The following is a 20450-nucleotide window of genomic DNA, read 5'->3' on the forward strand; positions in this document are numbered from 1 at the left end:
TAAAAGCAACAAGTGGCTCATTGTGGCATCACTGACAAGCACCACCAGTGAGACTGTCAGAAGCCTGTGAGCCAAGACCTTCATTAGTGCTACCTCAGATCCAAGGTGGAGCAATACAACTGAGTGGTCAACCGTCCCATTAAAGGGTAGAAGGGTTAAGTTAGGGCAACTGGACTTGTTCTTGTGATCTTCAAGATTGCAAGAACAAGTCCAGTTGCCGTAACTTAACCCTTCACCTTTAAGATGACCTGGATGACTGTGAACCTTCGCAGACACGTCACTGTTAAATCAAGGTAATTTACAACCCAACATAAATTAGTGCACCACCCTTTAAAACATAATTCCTGTTGCACACTTATTGGAAAGCATGAGTTTAAAATTCAAGTGCACATTGTTGTGACAGCAGATAGGCTGAACCGTATTCAACTGTTTGTTGCTACATCCAAACTGCTGCAAAATGCAGAGCAAGACCCTTTTTTTTTTTTTTTTTTTTTTTATCATTTACGGCCAAGTGTTAGCAGAGCCCCTGTAATGGTGCATGAGATATGTGTTCATCAACGTGTAAAATTGAACTTAGATGCAGGATGTAGTGTTTGTGTTTCAGGTCAGTGAATTTTTTTTATTTTCTTGGCAGATACTCGGAGGTTGAACAAGGAAGCCACAAAACTGAGCAATAGATGCAGTCGTGCCTCTTTCAACCAGCGTTAATCTAAATATGAATTCTCCATAAATCGAAATACAACAACATGGGTTTTTTTCAGGAACGCAGCATTTGATCAGCAGAAAAACATTCAGTCCATTGTGTTCAGTTCGGCCTCGTAATAAGAGAGCGATGTCTTCTGCTGCTGTTTGCTTGTGATGTTGCTCCAAAGCGTCCCAGTCCTGGTGGCTGAATGGAAGTACATCACATGCTAGTTTAGAGCCGAGTTGGTCGGATCGCTGCCACGCCATCTGTAATAGTGTTTGCAAGTGGTGTTCAATTTGAATACATTCAATGGACTGTTGAATGTATGATATATTCCAGCTTCAACGATGGAGCTTTAATATTTACTCTACACTGATGCATTCTTTTCAATGCATTTTTATGATTTTGTTCCTGTTGTGTTTTTATATGGATGTTTTTTGCTGTAATGTTCAAGAAAATAAATCTGTTCTACCATTACCATTTTTTTCCTCCTGTTTTTTCAAATCTTTTGTGTTTAAAAGATACAAATTCTGTTAAAAGTAAAAAAAAAAAAAAAACGTTGTTGTTGTAGTTGTTGCTGCTTGAAGTGGAGCCATTTGAACTGCGCTGTTGTGTAGATGAATACAAAAGTGGATCATATTTTAGATTACTTTAGAGTGGTCAGCTTTGGAGTCACAGTTCAGTTTTCAATAGAAAAAACAAACATCTAGAAAATAAAATGTATTGTTATTAAAAGTGTAAACATCCAATAATGGCTCACTGGTCATAACGTCACTGATTAGTTTGGTTGTGCTGATGGAAACATGGATGGGTGGTAGGTGGGGTTGGTTGTTTCTACCGTCACCTAATGGCGCTTTAGTTTTTTACCCTGGACCACAAGTGCATCTTCTTTTTCCACACGACTTGCGAATGAAAAGGGGAGGCGTTTTGTTTTTTTTATTATTTCAACCTCTTTATTCAAAAAGGTACGTTTCATTCTCACACCTGCATACGGATCGTTACAATTGATGGAAGAATCAACGACTTAGAAAATCGGGAGGAGAGAAGAAAAAACAAAAAAAACAAATTGAAACCCCCTTCGCGTTTGGAGATGAAACGCTGCGCTCGGATCCACCCGCAGCCTGCGTCAACCATCCGTGGAAAATAAATACGCTCGACTCACTCGTCGAACTCCGGACACATGGTGGGTTTTCGTTAACGCTCTCTACTTTTTTAAGGCCAGTGCTACTCCCTTCCCTCCCGGGATTCGCTGGAGTTGACGTTCACCGAACGGCTCTGAACCTCGGAGGATTTTTCACTTCCGCTGAGCTCCGGATGGAGGCTGTAGGAAGGCGGCTGTTTGATGCCGTCGCTGTGACACCTTCGGAGGGCGGAGGCGGGAGGAGCAGCGGCGGTAGTCGCAGTACCACCTGCTGCTGTTGCGAGCAACACTTTTCATGTGGATATGCCAAAACTCGGTTACCCAGAAACCCCCCATTCTCTCTCTCTCGCTACATTCAGCGTGCTCAGTCACACGACGCACCGAGCCGCTCTGGCTCTCTCAGATCTGTCATTACATTGAGGGCGACGACACTTCGACATGCTGACTTTTTCGACACACAAAAAAGAAAATTAAATGAAGAATGAACGAGGATATAGACTTGACCATTTTAGCTTCGTTCTCTCGTCCCAGCCCCCCCGCTAATTAGGAGGTTCTGTAATTTCTGACGTCGGCCGTCCAATCACAACATGGCCTTTTCGACAGAAAGAACAGAAAATTAAATGACGTACATTTCCATCCATTTTAGTTTCATTCCCTCGTCCCAATTGAGGATTTTTTTTCTTTCTTCCGGTAATTAGAAGGAGGTTCCGCCACTTCTGACGTCGGCCGTCCATGAAAACTTTCCACCTGCTACTGCGAGCAACACCACGTGGATATGTCGAAACTCAGTTACCCAGAACCCCCCGCACTCCCCATTCAGCGTGCTCGGTCAGTTCGTTACAACTTGGCTTTTTCGACAAAGACATTTTTCTTTTCCCTTTGTTTTCGAAAAAGAAAAGAAAAGAAAATGAAGTACGGGAAATGTTCTAGCCGTACATCCATTCAGTTTAGTTCTTATCCCGGTTGAGGATTTATTTCCACGCTAATTCGAAAGCCATTCCTGACGTCGGTCGTCGATGGAAATTTTCTCAAACACGCTTGAGAAACGCACGACGAGCTTTTTTTTTTTTTTTTTTTTTTAGCTAGTTTGTCCGTCGACAAATCACTGTGCGGCGTCGGGGCTCCAGTCTTTTGGTTTTGTGCCATTTTTATTTATTTTTTTCGGAGGAAACCCATGTGACCATGAGGGTTCCTGAGATATATATATATATATATATATATATATATATATATATATATATATATATATATATTTAAACATCTCTAACAAAAACCTCCATATTCTTCCTTTTTTTTCTTTTCTTTTTTTTGCATTTTCTTCTGGTAAAGATCATTACAACGGAAAATAATAAGATTCACACTTGATTGTGAAACCGAACATGATGGACATGCTGCTACCGTGTGGCCCACAGTAGCAGCTTCAGTAAACGTGTAAAATAAACTGACTGGTGTTTGTGTGTATTTGGAATTCAGTCAATGTCGACGGATCATCACAGGGGGATAGAAACAAAAGCCAAGTTGTAAAAGAAAGCAGAAGTACACCACCAATGTGGCTGAGGGGCTGTATGTGAGCTTGGCTTCATCTTCTTGTTGGCACACATGCTCACACACACGCAACTTGCTGTGGGCAGACATGAAGAAATTGGAAGTAATAATTTTTTTTCAAAAAAACAAAACAAAAAAAAAACAGACGCCAACAGCGTCGCCTTCTGTTCGGCCGCCTTTCCAAAAAAAAAAAAAAAATTAAAAAAAAGAGGAGGCGGGTACATTTCAGCGCTGAACGGAAAGAGACGAAGGTGATTTAATGAGCTCCGGCGAGCAGAGAAACACTGTTCCAGTCATCCCATCGTCCCTCTGTGACGACGTGTGTGGTTTGGATCAGCTGATCCCCCTCTCTCTCTCTCTCTCTCTTCCTTTCTCTCTCTCTCTCTCTCTCTTCCCCCTCGACACGTTCAAGTACAAAAAAGAAAAAGGTAGGTCAAAGGTCACAGTTTCGCAGGTTTCTAACCAGTGTGTCAAAGGTCTCGGGGCTGGCCGGTAGACAGGTGGTGGTGGGGGGTCGGGGGGCAGTAGGGAAAGAAGGGTGGGTGGGTGGGTGGTCGTGGTGGGGCGTCTGGAGAACCTCCGCTGCTCCTCGTCAGTCTTGCGTGGTGGCTTTTTTACGGTCGCTGCTTGTTTTGGTTGAAAGTTTTGAGTGTCGAGTGTGTTTCCTCTGCTTCGTCTGAATATCCCCCCCCTCCCCCCTCCCTCCGCCGTCCACAGGGCGGCCCTCCGACGGCGGTCGACGCTCTATAAAGACTTCCTGGTCAGTTTCTTGCCCTTCTTGAGAGAGAGCTTGTTCTTGATGTACCCGCGCTTCCTCTTGGCGGTCTGCAGAGGGCAAGAGCGCACACACACACACACACACACACACACACACACACACACACACACACACACACACACACACACACACACACACACACACACACACATCTCAGTGAAAACAACTCCAGAGATTCATATAGGGAAGCATATCAAACATATTAGAGCTTACACAGAATGTGTAATTTTGTTCTCAACTTTTTTTCTTTTTTTTTTCCCACCCTGAAGGCTTGGAGGCATCTCTCAGCTTTGTAGTGTTAGATGCTGCACACATGTTACCGTCTTCACGCACACACACTCCAGCTTTTCAACCAATACAGAGCTCTCGTGCTCTGGGATATTAGCATGGGAGTTCCCCAGAGCTGTTGCGTAATATGGAGAGTATAGAGTGATACTTTGCTAACGAGCCATAAAGTTTGAATTCAGCGGTCAGAAACAGAAACCCTTGCACTTCATCTGTGCTAGCCTAGCGCCAGCGAACTGTGCTACACTGGAAGGCTGGATGAAAGTTTGTTGAAACCGTCTCTGCTGACAAACAGCACACTGACCAACTTGGAAATGAGGTCTTATGTCAATAATTCTGAACCGCCCCTTTAAAGAAATGGACAAAGTGTGAAGTTTCTCATGATTAAGTCAATTTTACATGGGTGACCTGGTTTCCACCCATTAAACTGCCTGAACCAATCACAGGCAGTGCTCAAGCTGTCAATCATGACATGCCAGCTCTTATTTTATGAACAGCTTTATATCACTACTGAAAACCAACCCATCTAAAACATGTGAAACATGTGAAGGTTTCTTTCCGAAAACTACTAGATTATTAAAGAGGTTTGAGGTGTTGCGACTGTGTGGGCAAGTGCCTTATTTTACCTTTTTGGTGGTGTACTTCTGCTTGGTGACGTCGGACGCTCGCAGCTTGTGCTCCACACGGTCTCTGTTCTCCAGTTTTTTCACCTTATAAATCCTGACCAGCCAGTGCTCCGACGTGAAGGCTTCCTCCAGGTGCTTCAGCTTTATGTCCTTGTTGCCGATCTCGGCGTTGCGCGTCCGGTCGAAGCCCGGCGGCGTCCTGAAGTCCAACTGGGCAGAGAGATTGCGTCGTTAAAAATCAAAGGATTTGCCGGAAAACCAACGCGAGACAACTTTGCTACGTTTGCCGGGGCGAGTCCAGCGAGGGCGTACCTGCATCTCTCCGAAGCGGTAGTACGACATTTTGTACATAAGGCAATTGAGTAGAGTGGGAGAGCCAGCTTTGTCCACTCGGAACTCTCCCTGCGGAGTGAAGTAGTCGCTTTCCTGGGAGGACGGAGACAGAGAGGAAGAGAGATGAGTCAAGACACGCACAGACGCACGATCTTTGTCTAGTGGCCACTTGAGGTACTGTGGCCAAAAAAACCCATGCAGTCCCAAAAAGCATTTTTCCCCATTGACTGCAGTACAATAAAAATCCTGTAAAATTGCTGACAAGACGCCTCCAACCAAAATCATGGTTCAAAACAAATATTTTTATTGCATATTTACCTACATAACGCACTTATTAGCCAGATTAGAAAAAAAATTCAGACATCACTCTGTCGCTAATAATGTCATCGTGGTTGCATTATTATCAGCAGGCGATAAAAAATAAATTAATATATAAATATATAAATTAATTATTGATTAATTCCCACACCACCCACTAGGGGGACAGTGGAGGAAAAATTTCGTACATATTTGATTTAATTGCGTCAATCTGGTGAAATCTGTGAACCAAAAGACGACATTTCAACTCATAAGAAACTGTGCTGATATCAACGTTGACGACACACACAAAAACCCGAGCTATGCAACATGTGTTTAGGGAGCCAACGTCTCTCACCCTGATGTCCCTGGGGTGCTCGCCCTCTGCAATGCGCACCATCCACAGGAACTTGTTGATGTCGTCGCCCGAGTAGCCAATCACGCCGCCGAAGATGATCAGCACGTAGTCCACGTCCAGCGACTTCATGATTTCGTAAGCCGCCGTCTCATTGGACGACATGGCTTTGCCCACCTGTTGAAGTGAAAAAAAAAAACAGGGGCCGTGTGACTTTCCTTAAAAGACGCACACACGCGGTTCAAGGAGGAAAAAAACCCAGCAGGTTCAGTTTAGGGACACTCAGTCAGAAGCTGGCTGTGTTTTTTTTTTTTTTTTTTTTTTTTATTAAATTTAGGAAAACTAGCTGATTATGTCACGAGTCGGCTATTTTCTTGGCAGCTTGAGGTATAAAGACAGGAACTAATGTGGCAGACATGCTCTTTAAAGTCGACTCAGAGGAAGTCTTGCTGTTTGAGGCTGAGTTCAGACTACAGGAGCTTTAAAATCCCATGTTTGAGACATAAAAGGCATAAAAAGGGTTTCTGCGTAGTCAAAGCTGGTGCAGCACTGGCAACATGCAGTTGATGTCTGTTGAGCTAAAGCTGGAGATATCAGCCTACGCTTGCCAGAGACATGCTTGTCTGCTCAACTGCCCAAAAATGCTCAAATCCCAAATTTCAAACACTTGAGGCTGACGTTGAGGTGACCTTAATGCTCTCTGAACGGACGATGGATTGAATCTTGACTATTAACGGTGCTAAAATCATCCCGGGATATAATTCCATCCAACGGGAGGAAACCAGAGCCTCGCATTATCCTGATTACCCCCTGATCAGGACGCGATGTTTCTAAAAGTCAAGGTAACCTCGGAATTTGCTGAGTCTGCAGAATGTAGCAACCAAATCAGCCGAGTGGCTGTGCTGCATCCAGGCTCCTGCACCGCGCGTCAGCTTGGAGACAGTGTGACGTCGCTTCTCACAACTTAAAAATCCAAATATTAAGAACTTTACCTTTAAATCAAATTGAAAATTACGTGCTAAAGAGGTCAAAGGGTCTGCGACGGCGGCCCTCACCAGCGCTATGTGACTATTGTTCCACGTGTTGTTGTCCACCAGGGTGGTTCTGTTGGCCATGCCTGCGATCTGGTAGCCGTAGTCCCACCACGACATGACCCGGGCGTGCTCGTCCGTGTTCTGCCTCAGCCAGTAGTAGGCCTCCCTGAAGTCGTCCAGGATGTTGCGGGAGCTGCAGGAAAAAGACGAGTGAGCGAAGGAGCAACTTTCTTTTAGCGCAGTGTTTGTCAACTGGTGGGTCGCGAGCCGCTTTCCTGATTGTGTTGCAGTTTTGTGAGTTTTTAAGATTTTAAAATATATGTTTATAGAGAAAAAGAAAATCTTATTTATTTTGCACGAGACAATTCAGTTCAATGATTGTAATCATTTATTTATGAGGCATGATAAAATGTGGGCATACCTGCGTTTTTATTTTTGCTGACGTTTTTATTTTTGCATGCTAAAGTCGAGACTTAACGGTAAGGAAAATAATGATGCAGGTCTTGAGTCCACCGGGGTGAGAACCTCTGTTTTAGAATATGCTGCAAAATGGAGAGCTGCTTTCATTGTGGCTGCAACAGCAGTGACAATAAAGGCCTATTCTATTCTCTCTTGAATGGTCTCGAATGAATACAATCACCTATTATTGTAGTGAACAGGTTAGAAATCTGGGCGACTGTGTGCGACAGTGTATCATTCAACATTTATTTGATAGGCTGACAATTTCGAAACCGGTTCCAGAATGACACTTTTTTTTTCATATCACAGGATTTTGAAAACAATGTGAAAACCAACAAAAAATGCACCGCCGTTACAGCACCAACCCTTGATTTTCCATTTTACTGGCGATTCAAATTAGGATTTCCTCCAAATCAAGTTTGTTGTATTCCCGTGTTTTGCACAAATATTGCATTTTGATTTATTTTGACTTTGCATGTCTTGCAGGTTAAGCATGCATCTGTAGTATTCAAGCACATTTTCTCGATTGCTGAAATCGTATCGATCTGTGAGGATGTGGGATGGCCGGGGGGAATTTTCATAAAATTTGTCGAAACGCTTTTCGTCTTCAGCAAGAACAAATTAGGTCAAGTTAACAGCAGAACTTTTCCAGGCCGACTTAAAAAGTGCAGCAGAGGCTAAATTAATACACGCAAAACCATGTGTGCGCACAGTGGGCGCCAGGAAAGGAGCCTGATACGCCTCTGTGAACATGGGCCACGGAGTCTTTTAATCCTCATCTCAGGCCGCGCTGCATCATTAGAAAGCAATCCCACTGAGAAGCGATGACAACACAGCCTTTGGATTAATGGAAGAAGCCTTTCTGGGAACATGCTACTGCGGAAGTGCTTGAAAGTGGCGAGGACAGAGAACGGAACTTCGCCGTGTTAAAATGAAGGCGAGTAGCCCAGAGGAGCGATAAGTGCGTGAAAACCCGGCCGATGTAAACAATATTTCCACTGCAGCCTCATCCTGAGAGCTGCTGCTGCTCCTGCTCCTCAGCAGAGCTGTTAACTCAGCAAGAACATCATCAGTACGTCTGCCAGTGGTTTTACCATCCTCGCATGGTCTACGCCAGCATCGATTCAACGTCTTAAAACAAAGAAACACATCCCGTTATCGCTAAAGCTCCTTTTTCTTGTAAAAACCTGCGCTTATGAAACAATTGGGGAATAAGAATTTCCACATTTCCGCGGCTTCCTCACCCGTCGTGGTTGTACGAGGCCAGGACGACGCTGGGGCTGGAGTAGGCGTTGCTGGTGACCCAGGTGCAGTGGACGGCGAACATCATGAGCAGCATCAGCATCAACATGGTGACGATGGACTTGATGTTGGGACCCAGGCCCTCCTCGGCCTTCTCCTGCTCCGAGACGTGTTTGCGTACTTTACCGGCCTGCAAGGGAGGGACGTGAGGCACCCACATGTTAATGCTTGTACTCAATGGAGGAGGAGGAGGAAGGAGGAGGAAGGAGGAGAAGGAGGAGAAGAAGGAGAAGAAGAAGGAGAAGGTGAAGGTGAAGGAGAAGAAGGAGAAGGAGAAGGAGAAGAAGACTATAAAAATCAAATTCCACTTCCACATTCCCTCACACACTCCGGTGACAAGCCCACCTTGTCGTACAGGTTCCCGGCATTCTTCCTGTCATCCTCGTCGCTGCTGTCCTCGGCCGGCGGGCTCTGCCTCTTCAGGTCGTCCCCCAGGTAGTGCTCGAAGACGCTGGAGAAGGCCACGGCAGACAGCATGCACACCACCGGCGTCAGGGTCAGCATCAGGCGCACCATGACGCCGGCAAAGTACACGGCGCTGATGGCGTAGAGGGCGACTGGTGTGAGGAGGAAGGAGGAGGAGGAGAAGGAGAGAGGGTTTAGGTCAGGGGTCTCAAACTCAAATACACAAAATTTAAAACTTGGACAAAGTGGGCAAACATGGAAAAGTCTTCCTCCTGATAGAACAGTGAACCTTTTTATATGGACCCAAACAAGTTTTGCTTCAACACTGAATATGAAACAACGCTTAATACTATACAATACATAACTTCATATTGCACACATGCAAAATCGAATTTCAAATTAATAAAAAGTAAATAAAATGTAAATTAAAATCATGTGCCTCTTTTTTATTTGCAGCCTTCTGATTTTAAATTCAACAGTAACCCTTATCCACGGGCTGAGAATCCATTTAAAAATAAAATAGCAATAATAAACCAATTAAATAATATTTATAGAGAATGTGCAACCATTCGAGGCAATGCCTTGGAGAGGCAAGAGAAAGTGCATAACAGTAACAACGTGTTTGTACTTTGTTACTGTATTTCATTACTTCCCACCTCTGCCAATAACGGCATGCTGGGCCAGATGTGCTGCGAGTGGTTTGTTGGCAGCCGAGCTGCGATTAAGGGCCTTGGCAACATCAGCAGGAAACGCATAAACCGGGAGATCGGCAGACCAAAACAAAATATATTACAAAAAGCGCACGTGAAAGCAAATTAGAGGCGGCACTTTGTAACAATTTGAGCATTTTACTTTTGGTCTCACTCAGACACTTTTAGCAAAAGCTACATTTTATGCGCCGCGCCTCCGTCTGCCTCCTCCAATCAATTAAATCAACTCCCAGCAGCAAACACAGGTGGGCTTGGAGAACACTGCGACTGTGCGTCAAAACCTGAGCCAATGTCAGACAAAGGTAATGAGACAAAACAAAAAGAAGGGGAGAGGAGGAAAACACCAGAGGCTTTAGTGTCCCCCTGCAGAGGCTGCCGCAAGACAAACACGACCAAGTGCCGCTCGCAAAGAGGGTTGGAGCAAAACAAGCTCGGCTAAGTCTGAGGCTTCACACGCTAACTAGTCACCGGGGACGGGGCTGTTTAAGCACCACGCCGATTTTAATTTGAATTGTGGCGGCAGCCACATTTCATCAACTAAGAACATTTTTATCACAGTCGCTCAACAGCAACTCCAGGTGCGTTCAGCTGCGATAGCTGAAAACAAGGCAAGTTTGGCTGCTGTTTGAGTTTCTGAGATGAAAACGCTCGGCAGTTGCCAATTTCTATGCTGTGGTAGTAGTATGTACTGATGACATCAAATATGTGAGCAAGATATATGGGATTATGTTGCAAAGAAAACATTGTTAAATAACTCTTTAAGGCCCAGTGTGGAAAATGTATGATTTTTATATTGGTGAAAGCTTAATATATTGCCCATAAATACATGAATAAAAGGGTTTACTCGCAGTACAGTAAAAGTCATTTGGCTTTCCTACCCTTAGAACAGTTTATATATGAGAATATACATAGATCAAGGGTATTGCTCCTATTTAACTGGCATCTTGCATTTGCCTCATGTCTAAGGAAGCCTGGTGTGGACAATCCAGCTGCCTGACAGCATGTTTCGAATTTAGGGTGAATGCTCGCATCTTCAAAGAAACCAACGAAGAAGAAGAAGAAGAAGGTGGACGAGGTAACCAGGTTTGCGCTGGCAGGCCACAGTAGTTCACTGGCAGGCTTGGGAGAGGGAAGGTACGGAGTCGCTAAGAGGACTAATTAAGTGAAAGAGCCCTGCAATCTAAAATGTAACCACATGATGTCGCTGTTTCTTCTTAAAAATCTCACAATATGACACTTATAACCTTTAAACAAATGTTTCATATGAAGGCGGACTATTCTGAAGTATAAAATGTATTATCTCAAACACCTTATTTCACACTTTCATGTTCGCTACATTATTCCAGATGTGTTCATTCATAGTTTTGATGGCTGCGGTGAGAACCTATGATGTAAATAGTCATGAAATTGCTAGAAAAGTTCAGTAGTTCATGCTGTTCAGGCTCTACTTTGGAGAGTGGCTCCTGATAATTGGGCTGAGGAAAAACACCAGCGGAGACAAAGGGCTGCTGTATTTTCTTCCACATGTTTTTGTTATTCGCGCCGCGAGGGGCCGTCTGAGCGAGACGGCCGCGTTCTGGCCTGCGTTCAGAAAACGCGTTGCAGAAAGAAAAAAGTTGAAACAGCTGAAGCCGTGCGGAAGCGGAGCCCCGAGGGGCCGTGCTGCCTTCACCGACTGATGTTCAAGATCATCGCTCAAATATTCATGTGGTCACTACTTCTGAAGGGAGGCAGCCTGAGCGCTGCGGCGTTGTCACCACTTTGATTGCTGGCTGCTGGATTGGATCCAAGCCAGGAGAAGAAATGGATTCGACTTGACCAAAAGCAGCACCCGGAAAATAAATATCCAAAAGAGTCACAACACAGACACGAGCAACAATGGTGATCAGACCTCTGAGCGCCACAATGAAGTTTCCATCCATTACAATGACTGAATCTGACTTGTGGGGGCACCACTGCCATAGACACAGTTTTACATTTCTTGTACTTGTCGTACGATGATGCTGCTAACACTGTCCATGAAGGTCTGTTGTATAATGCATGGTGAGCACCTTTAAAAGGCAATGTAATGCCTTTATAAAGCATAATAGAACATGTCATTAATGTTCATAATCATTAAGTGAACAACTTATATCAACGCTTGTAAATGATTATGAGTGGTGGATATAATGTGTTATAAGCTCAGCATTCATAAATGATTATACCTCCATAGCAAAGTGACACTGGATGGCATATGATATAACTACCAGTTTTAGAGGATGATTTTGTGAGCTTAAAGTAAAGTGTCAGCACTTAATAATGTCTTTATTAAGGTATTATAGAACATGAGTGCCTTTATAAGGAATTATAATGCCTTTATGTGGCATTATAAAACATGTTACTGACGTTTTGTCATATGTCATCATACATGATTATGAACATTTACAACCTGTTTTATTATGCCGTATAAAGGCGTTGTAAGGCATTACAAAGGCACTCATAATGCATTACACAGCGGACCTCCATGGTAAGTGTCTCCATGATGCTCTCACCGAAGACGCGCTCGTCGTTGATGTTCTTGATGCAGAACCAGAGGCCTGCCGGGAAGGTGCAGACCAGGATGTGCAGGTCAAAGAAGAAAGACACCCAGGTGGTGGGCTGGTGCTCGGACACCGACGCGATGATGGGGATGTGGATCTTGGCGTAGCTGTCGGAAGAAGACGTGCATTGGAAAAGGTTCAGGCGAGGGAGCAAACGACGATAAGCAGAGAACCGCGAATCCGTTTTTCAACGTTCGACGCTGCGACACTGTTGAATCATGCAGAACGCTCGATAGCTTAAGTGACTCCAATTAATCCCGTTCATTCATTCGACTTGCAAAAAAAAAAAAAAAACGAGTTACGGACTGCAAGGAAATTCTAGAAGCAGAGGGGAAAGTAATCATCTTCTGCTGCTGGATATCTCCATCATCTTCCCTTGCGGAAAAACGGGAGAAAAGAAAAAACGAAAAAAAAAAGGAAGACTATATCAATGCATGTGCAGAAACATTCTGTGCAAGTTTTACAGCTGATGCTGCAGTCTGGCAGCTCAGATGTGGGAGGGGTGGACGGGAACATTATCTGCTGGGGATTTTACGACGCGCCAGATAGGCTTCGCTTCCTGTTTGGTCCCAAAAAACATTTTTGGCAGATACACACAAGCGAAGCCGTCGCCTGTCGCGTCTGAATAGGACAAGTGCACATTCAGTAAACTGGGGAATAAAAAGAAAGGGGTGGGAGAGGGCTTTGGGAAAACACACAGCTAAAACTATTATAGCTTAGCTCCTGTTAGGAATGTGCTGCAAGAGTGGTTTTCAACAGTGGGAGCCACCAGAGGGTGCCGCAAAAAGAGAAAAAAATGCAAATAAATAAATAAATAAATAGAATCAAATGATCCTTGAATTATTTATATTAATAATTATATAATATAATCTATTATCAAATATAATGTGATTGCCTGCCAAGCAAAGAAAAATACTGTTCATGGCACCGAGTGTGTGATATGCCCGCTTGCACCATTTATCTTATTCTTCTTATTTAACCTAAGAGTTGGCCAACTAGAGTAGGAAAACATGCTAGTTGATAGCATTTGTGTTCTAAACAAATGTAAAAAATAATAAATAATAAATTAAAGTAATACATTTTTTTCTAAAAGTTGATGTTTCTTTCCATATTTTGTCGAGGGGGTCCCCAGCCAGAAGCTAATGCTGTTTGAGGGGTTTCGTAGTGTGGGGAATTTTGAGAACCGCTGAGCTACAGTGACGACCCACCAAATAATCTTCAGCAAATTCAACGCTGCATTTGACTGCAAATAAACCAAGCGGATGAGGGAGAGGGAAGGAGTTTCGTTTAACTTTTAACACCACCGCTGGTCTCAAACAGATTTAGAGAGTCAATGTGCTGCCGCTGAATTTAAATGGCACTAATCCTTGGCACAGCGGCGCGCGCACACACACACACACACACACACACACACACACACACACACACACACACACACACACACACACACACACACACACACACACACACAGACTTACCCAGTGTCCCAGAGCGAGTAGAAGCGACCACTCCATGGAGCAATGTACCCTGTGGGTGTAACAGCGTGGAAAAAAAGATTTGTGGTGTAACATGTTCATGCGTCTATGAATAAAAACAGTCATATTTCTTCATACATTCATATATATATGTATATATATATATATAGTGTGTATATACAAAAAACACGTGTGTATGTGTATATATACATACATATATACATATATATATATACATACACACACATATATACATACATATACTGTATACATACATACGAATTTACACACACACACACACACACACACACACACACACACACACACACACACACACACACACACACACACACACACACACACACACACACACACACTTTAATTCAGCCCTGCAACAGTTGCACTTCATTGCTGTTGGAAGTCACTGATCTGAGACTCTGGTGGCACATCGACCGAGGGTCTAATTGCTTTGCTGCGTCCGCCCCCCTCCATGTATTGATCATACAGCTCCTCCGTAATATGTTGTGGTCGTGGTTGTTGTTGTCGTTTGCTGCGGCGCTGAGTGGCTGTAATGACCTCTCTCCAGCCCGCCGTCCGCTCGCCAGCGCAGTGACAAACGACAACACAGGAACTAATCAGCGGCGTCGGACAGCCAGCGGGTGGCCCCGTCGCGCTCACGTGACGGATGGACGCTTGTAAGCGTTGTGTTTTTTTTGGGTAAATGGCTGCTGGGACGCAAAAGTGGCGTCTCGTTTATGAAACAGAGCTTTTTTGGCCTCTGGTTCCATAAAAACATCCCTGTCTAAACAATGGGGTGATTAAATGTACACTACCAGTCAAAAGTTTGGACACACCCTATAATTTATTGTCTTTTCTTTCATTCTCATGACTATTGACATTGCAGTTTCTCACTGAAGGCATCAAAACTATATATGAACACACATGGAATTATGTAGGAAACAATAAAAGTGTAAATTAACCACTTACAGTTTAGAGTTATTGAATGTGTTTTTCTTTGCTGCATAGTTACATAAATCTTGCTGATATATTTGATGTCTTCAGTATCTATCTGCAGTGAAGAAAGTTGTAAAGATTAAGAAAAAAAATAAATAAATAAATAAAAAAATGCATGAGAATGTGTGTCCAAACTTTTGACTGGTAGGGTATCCGTCCACAAGAAACTGCAAAATCTACCTCAAGAAGTGCAATGCACATGCCAAAGCAGGAGGTGGCGATATCACTTCCTAACAGGAAGACCTTTTTAGCCAATCACAAGGCTGGAAAAATGAATGACTTGGAAAAAACAACAATGGGCGGATTCTTTCTTCTGGACTGACAGCGAAGTGGATTTACTGCTCACTGTAACGCACGAGGACTAAATCAATAAAAGTCAACTAAAATGTGGATTGGGAGTTGTGTCAGTCAACACACTAAGTGCTGATAAGTTGCCAAATAGCACCAGTGTTTTGGCGAACCCCTCCATAACAGCCACTAGTCTCAATGGAGAACACCTGGCTGATACCCGTCGCACACTGTGATGTTTAACAATGCCGAGAAGAGATTATTGTGGTTTTCCTCGGTTTTCCAGTCCAAACATGAATGCTGGAAACGGACTTCTCGAAAAAAAAAAGTTCCCCCTGGACCCTGGTTACCAAAAACATCCAGTTCAAGAGCCAACAACTGCGGTTATGTGCGGGCGAAAGGCCAAACTGTGCAGCGAAAAACACAGTTTCAAACACCAGAGGAATCAGGGCTTTAGGCCAAGTAGCCCAGGGATGTGGAAGACTGCAGTTTACTACTCACCCTCTTCTTCCCTTCTAATTGACCCAGTTGATGAAAAGATCGATATTGACAATTATTTTGGGGGATTTTGCTAAGGAGGATAATTTAAAAATCACAAAACTAATTTCACCGCAAGACAAATATGGTAAACCCATTGTCGCTATTTTGTTGGAAATTAATAACTTACTCGAACTTTTTGCTAAAGCTCGGCCCCACTGTAAGAAACAGGATGCTCAGTGCAGAAAATCTGAATCCACAACGACTGATCACATGTCAGATCTTTAACTGACTGACTGCGTCACTCCTCACAGCCACCTTCCACTGCCGCCGGTGATTACAGGTCATCTGCACATGGCCATTATCAACGATCCCGTCTTGTCTCCATCGGGGAAAGCGCTTGTCTAACACCAGTCTAAATTAAATTGCCGTTATCACTGTACCCAATCAGACACTGGGGGACGACAGTTTTAAATGAGCTGCCACTCAAACGCCCCCCCCCCCTGTTCGCCCGGTTCCCCGGCAACACGGCGGCGCGTAACGGTGCCGTGCGGCATCGCAGCCACGCTCTTCGTCAGGGGGGAAGAGCGCAAACGCAAAATAGGGCCGCCAGGTACGGAGGAAAGCCAAAGTTTCAAAACCATTTCACTCCAAACTGACTCCACCTTGGAAAGTCTGCGCTGAGTCTCATATAAAACTCTGCAATACGTATGTAAAAAAAAAAAATGCACGCACACACACACACACACACACAACAAAACACAACAACAAACAGACTTTTACGCGTGTGAAGTTCACCTGTGTAGGTCAGGTAGATGACGGAGAGGAAAACCACTCCAGCAGCCACGGAGACTCCCAGGAAGAACAGAGTCTGGAACTCCTGCCGGGTGAGTCGGTCCTTCAGGTACTGCAGGAAGGCGTAGACCTGGAGCAGCACGAACACGCCTGGGCAACACACAACAAAAGCGATCACCTGTACAGCAGCGGAACGCTGTGCACTGACCCGACTCAGTGCTGAAACGTATTGAAAACGCTCGGCTATTAATGGCAACAGAAATGTCATTTCACATTTTATCTGTTTGTCTTATATTTTTTTCAGTTCATCTTTAGTGCGATTTTTCACATTTATAGTTTCAGTTGAAATATCAGTCGATATATGAAATGGGCGGTTCAGAATTTTGGACATTGCAACTCATTATCAAATTGGCCAGTGTGCCATTTCATCCAGTTTAGCAGGGTTCGCTGGTACTAATAAAATAATTTAAATACATAATTGTGGCAGACTATCAATGTAAATATCTGTGTTGATAGAGTAATGTTAGAAATAAAAATCTGCTATAATTAGATGAAATTTGTTGAAAAAGTGTTGACTGGTAAATAGCACGCAGGCTAACTTGGAAATGAAGTCTGACCTTGAAATTTCTGAACCGCCCCTTTAAGATTAGCAGTAGAAATCACCCAATATGACAATTGCCCACAAGTACACCACATTAAAAGTAAAGTAAATTTTCAGTAATAAAGCCTTTTCACTAATCTGCATCCGCGTGCAAAGGAGGTAGCAGTGCCCTTTGTGACATCACAAAGGCCCTGATTTTCATTTCTGCACCGCGCATCGTAGAATTTCTGAAGTTGTGCTGGTCGTCCACGCTGGTGCAGCTACACTGCTGGAGCTGCGGGTGGTCCTGAATGGTCAACAGTAAATTCAGTGTGCTCCGGTTTGACAGCTCATGCATACATGCACACAACATTACAGGAAGCAGAAATATTTATGGCCCGGACTGAAACTGCGAACAGAACTGCACATCCCAACAAAACTGAGAGGAGGAGGTCTCAGCATACCAAAATAGAGAAATGTGCCCACTGCAGGACTTTGTGTAGTATTCAACACACCACAGTGATTTTCTGAGCTTCATCATGTGTTGCATGATGAAAAGAAAGGGACACATGATGAAGATGTTGTCTTCATCCAAGACTGAAAATGTACCAAGACAGTGTCTCGATATTTGCAACCTTAGCTTTTTGAAGTCCATGCACATATGTGCACGTTCAACATTACATAAGCTTAAATAATTCAGGACAACATTCATTCACTCCAAATAAATAAATAAAAGCTCCCGAAAGCATTTGCAACCGCCAAAGCAGACCACACACACTTTACTGACCTGCTGCAGCCATGTGTTCGCTTGTCCTGATTGGCTGGAAGCCCACAAAGGGGATCTGCATCGACAGGACCAGGCCGACGATGTAGAAGGTGCTGTACGCTGCAGGAGGACGAGACAATTTGAGGTTGGTCAAAGAGGGAGAAGAAGAAGAAGAAGAACAACAACAACAACAAAAAAGCTGCAGCCACGAACAACAACAGTGTACAAGTACTTTCCCTGGATGACACCATTTAGAGACACAGTGTTACCCAAGAGAAAACATCCATCCCAAGGATGTATGAGCACTGCCAAACTAAAAAAAATAATACTTTTTTTCTCCTTTTTATGACAGTATTATAGTTTAGAGGACAATATACAGACCGCTTCAGAACAGTTAAGGTTTGCTAGTTTATTGTTTTGTTGAAACAATGCTTCTTAAATAACTAAACATAAATTGCACCATTACAAAGCCACTTTGTTTATGATTTTAAATTAACATTGTATTTCCAACTGACTGAGCATTTTGGGATGAGCAGCAGAGCTGAGTATTTATTCTGAGCCCATTAAAATGCTCTCTGCCAATGACAAACAGCATATTAAAGGCTAAAGGCTCCTATTGACTCTTGTTTTGAGCCTCTGGTTCCTCTGGTACACCAGTCCAGACTCTGCATGTGGCAGCTGGATCGAACGTTGACTGTTGATCGCTGCGCGGACAGAGCAACAGATTGGAGTGGAGGCAGTGTGGTGGGGTGGCAGCGTCTCCCTCACTGGGAACCCCAAAAAATATAAAGCTTGTCATCACTGGAGGCAACGTCGATGTAGGAGCGCCGTCCAGATGAGATTCCGCAACCAAGGGCAATCCCACTCTCCTCCTCTGTCCGTAAACGCGTTGCCTGTTACCACTCGATTGTTTTCTCTGCTGGAGTTTTTGCTGCTCCACCACCATTAAAGTCGGAGCCACCTGCGTCAATAGCTCAACACCTGCTGTTACCATTATTACGACCATGGCGTCAACACTAGGTGCAGTAGTAACCTCTACTTAAGCCAGTGCAGCCACAACCTGTGTTTCTCAACAGGAAGGATTGGCTAAAAGAGTGAGGGTGAGACCTGTAAAGTGTAAAGTGCACCGAGATAACACTGTTATAGTGGCAATGCACCAGATAAAGCGGAACAAGGTGAATCCAATTGACCAAACAAGGGTCTTGGGCAGAGTTTGCGCTGTCTGGCATCGGCAGAGAATATTAGGCAAACTTTGCGTAGACACGCCGGCCCAACAGATGCATGCTCCCAAACAAATGTAGCCTCATTTGAAACAAGAGGTAAACCGGCTTTGCAACAGTGCAAGATTCACTGCCAAGAAGGATCGTTGCAACCAAGAAATAATGTACCAAAAACCCAACGTAATGATATTTAGTTCTGATGTGATATATTCCAACACAGCACAAGTGTTCACCCAGTGTTTCTGTATAAGTAACTTTTAACTTTTATTTTTCTCTTTATGCTGCACTGTACTCTGATTTATTACCTAGCGCAAGATGACCTGGCGCTTTCAGTGCAACTCCAATTTTTCAACTTCTAATGCAATAGAAGTCCCTAATGTGGTAACACATGAAAAGAAACAAACAGTATACCGTATATTTTAGTCTAAACAACATCTGACAGTCTCAGGAAAATTTTGCTTTAAAGTTCAAAAGATTTACCCACTTGGGAATCTGCAAAACAACCAGATGACGGCTCACAATGCAGTTGCCCTCCAGCAGCCAAAAAACAAAAACAAAACACAGAGACAACAAAGCCTCCATAACAAAACCACCTAAACAAGCTTTAGTGGTCAAATCCAGCCGATGGATTTCAAAGGTTCCTTTCAATTTAACAAGCAGCATAATAAGGATGCAAGCTGAGGGACGGGAGAAGATTTAAATTACATCTAGGTAGCGACTGTTGTTTACAGTCTAAACAGAGTAGAAAAGTAGGTGCAAACTTTTAGAACGTGTTCCCTGCACTTCCAGTGTCTGCAAGAAGGTTAATGGAAGAAGGTGATACAATAGCAAGTGTGTTCTATGTGCCGATTTGTGGTCCATAAATCCAAAAATTCCAGCAGTACGTTGAATAAACAGTACACTGAATATAACCTGAAAGCATATGGCAAACAGTGGCTGCGCTTCCATTACAGTTTTTCGCAAAATAAAAGCGATATTTCTAAAACTCCGACAAAGTACAACTGCGATTTGCAGGTGAATGGTGTGAAGCGCATGAGCCGTAATTCTCGTTTTTCAATACATTTCGTCCCAGCAGTCCTAGTTGTTGGTGCTAAATCAAATCTTGCAAGGTTCTGTTGGAGGGACATGCTCTTAAAATGAGCTTGGATCCTGATTTTGCTGGTTTTCTCCACAAGAGAGAAGAGAGAGTGACATTCGGTAAAACCTTTATTTCAAAAGCCGTTGCTATGAGATTTTGTTGTTCCCACCACTTCCCCTCCATGAGTGTCATGATGAAACGAGGTAGGGAAAATCGAAAAAGA

The 20450-nt window shown here is 43.7% G+C and overlaps 2 protein-coding genes across 2 annotated transcripts in view; both read right to left on the bottom strand.

The window, feature by feature from the left end:
- LOC142897995 (TGF-beta receptor type-2-like) overlaps window positions 1-20450 on the bottom strand; it is a 336150-nt gene that overhangs the window by 244995 nt on the left and 70705 nt on the right. The gene's annotated exons all lie outside the window — the stretch shown is intronic.
- LOC142897992 (dolichyl-diphosphooligosaccharide--protein glycosyltransferase subunit STT3B-like) overlaps window positions 612-20450 on the bottom strand; it is a 53087-nt gene continuing 33248 nt past the window's right edge. Inside the window, exons 6-16 of the mRNA XM_076040689.1 lie at window positions 17951-18049; window positions 16587-16733; window positions 14013-14061; window positions 12487-12641; window positions 9186-9397; window positions 8783-8970; window positions 7101-7272; window positions 6049-6222; window positions 5373-5486; window positions 5061-5270; window positions 612-4196 (exon numbers count right to left, since the gene is read on the bottom strand). Of these exons, the coding sequence (XP_075896804.1) occupies window positions 4116-4196; window positions 5061-5270; window positions 5373-5486; window positions 6049-6222; window positions 7101-7272; window positions 8783-8970; window positions 9186-9397; window positions 12487-12641; window positions 14013-14061; window positions 16587-16733; window positions 17951-18049 (1601 nt within the window). The 3' untranslated portion in view covers window positions 612-4115. The remainder of the gene's footprint in view (window positions 4197-5060; window positions 5271-5372; window positions 5487-6048; window positions 6223-7100; window positions 7273-8782; window positions 8971-9185; window positions 9398-12486; window positions 12642-14012; window positions 14062-16586; window positions 16734-17950; window positions 18050-20450) is intronic.

This window comes from Nelusetta ayraudi, unplaced genomic scaffold (assembly GCF_046127955.1).
Source record: "Nelusetta ayraudi isolate G7.1 ecotype Tasmania unplaced genomic scaffold, CSIRO-AGI_Nayr_v1 ptg000063l, whole genome shotgun sequence".
Lineage (NCBI taxonomy): Eukaryota > Metazoa > Chordata > Actinopteri > Tetraodontiformes > Monacanthidae > Nelusetta > Nelusetta ayraudi.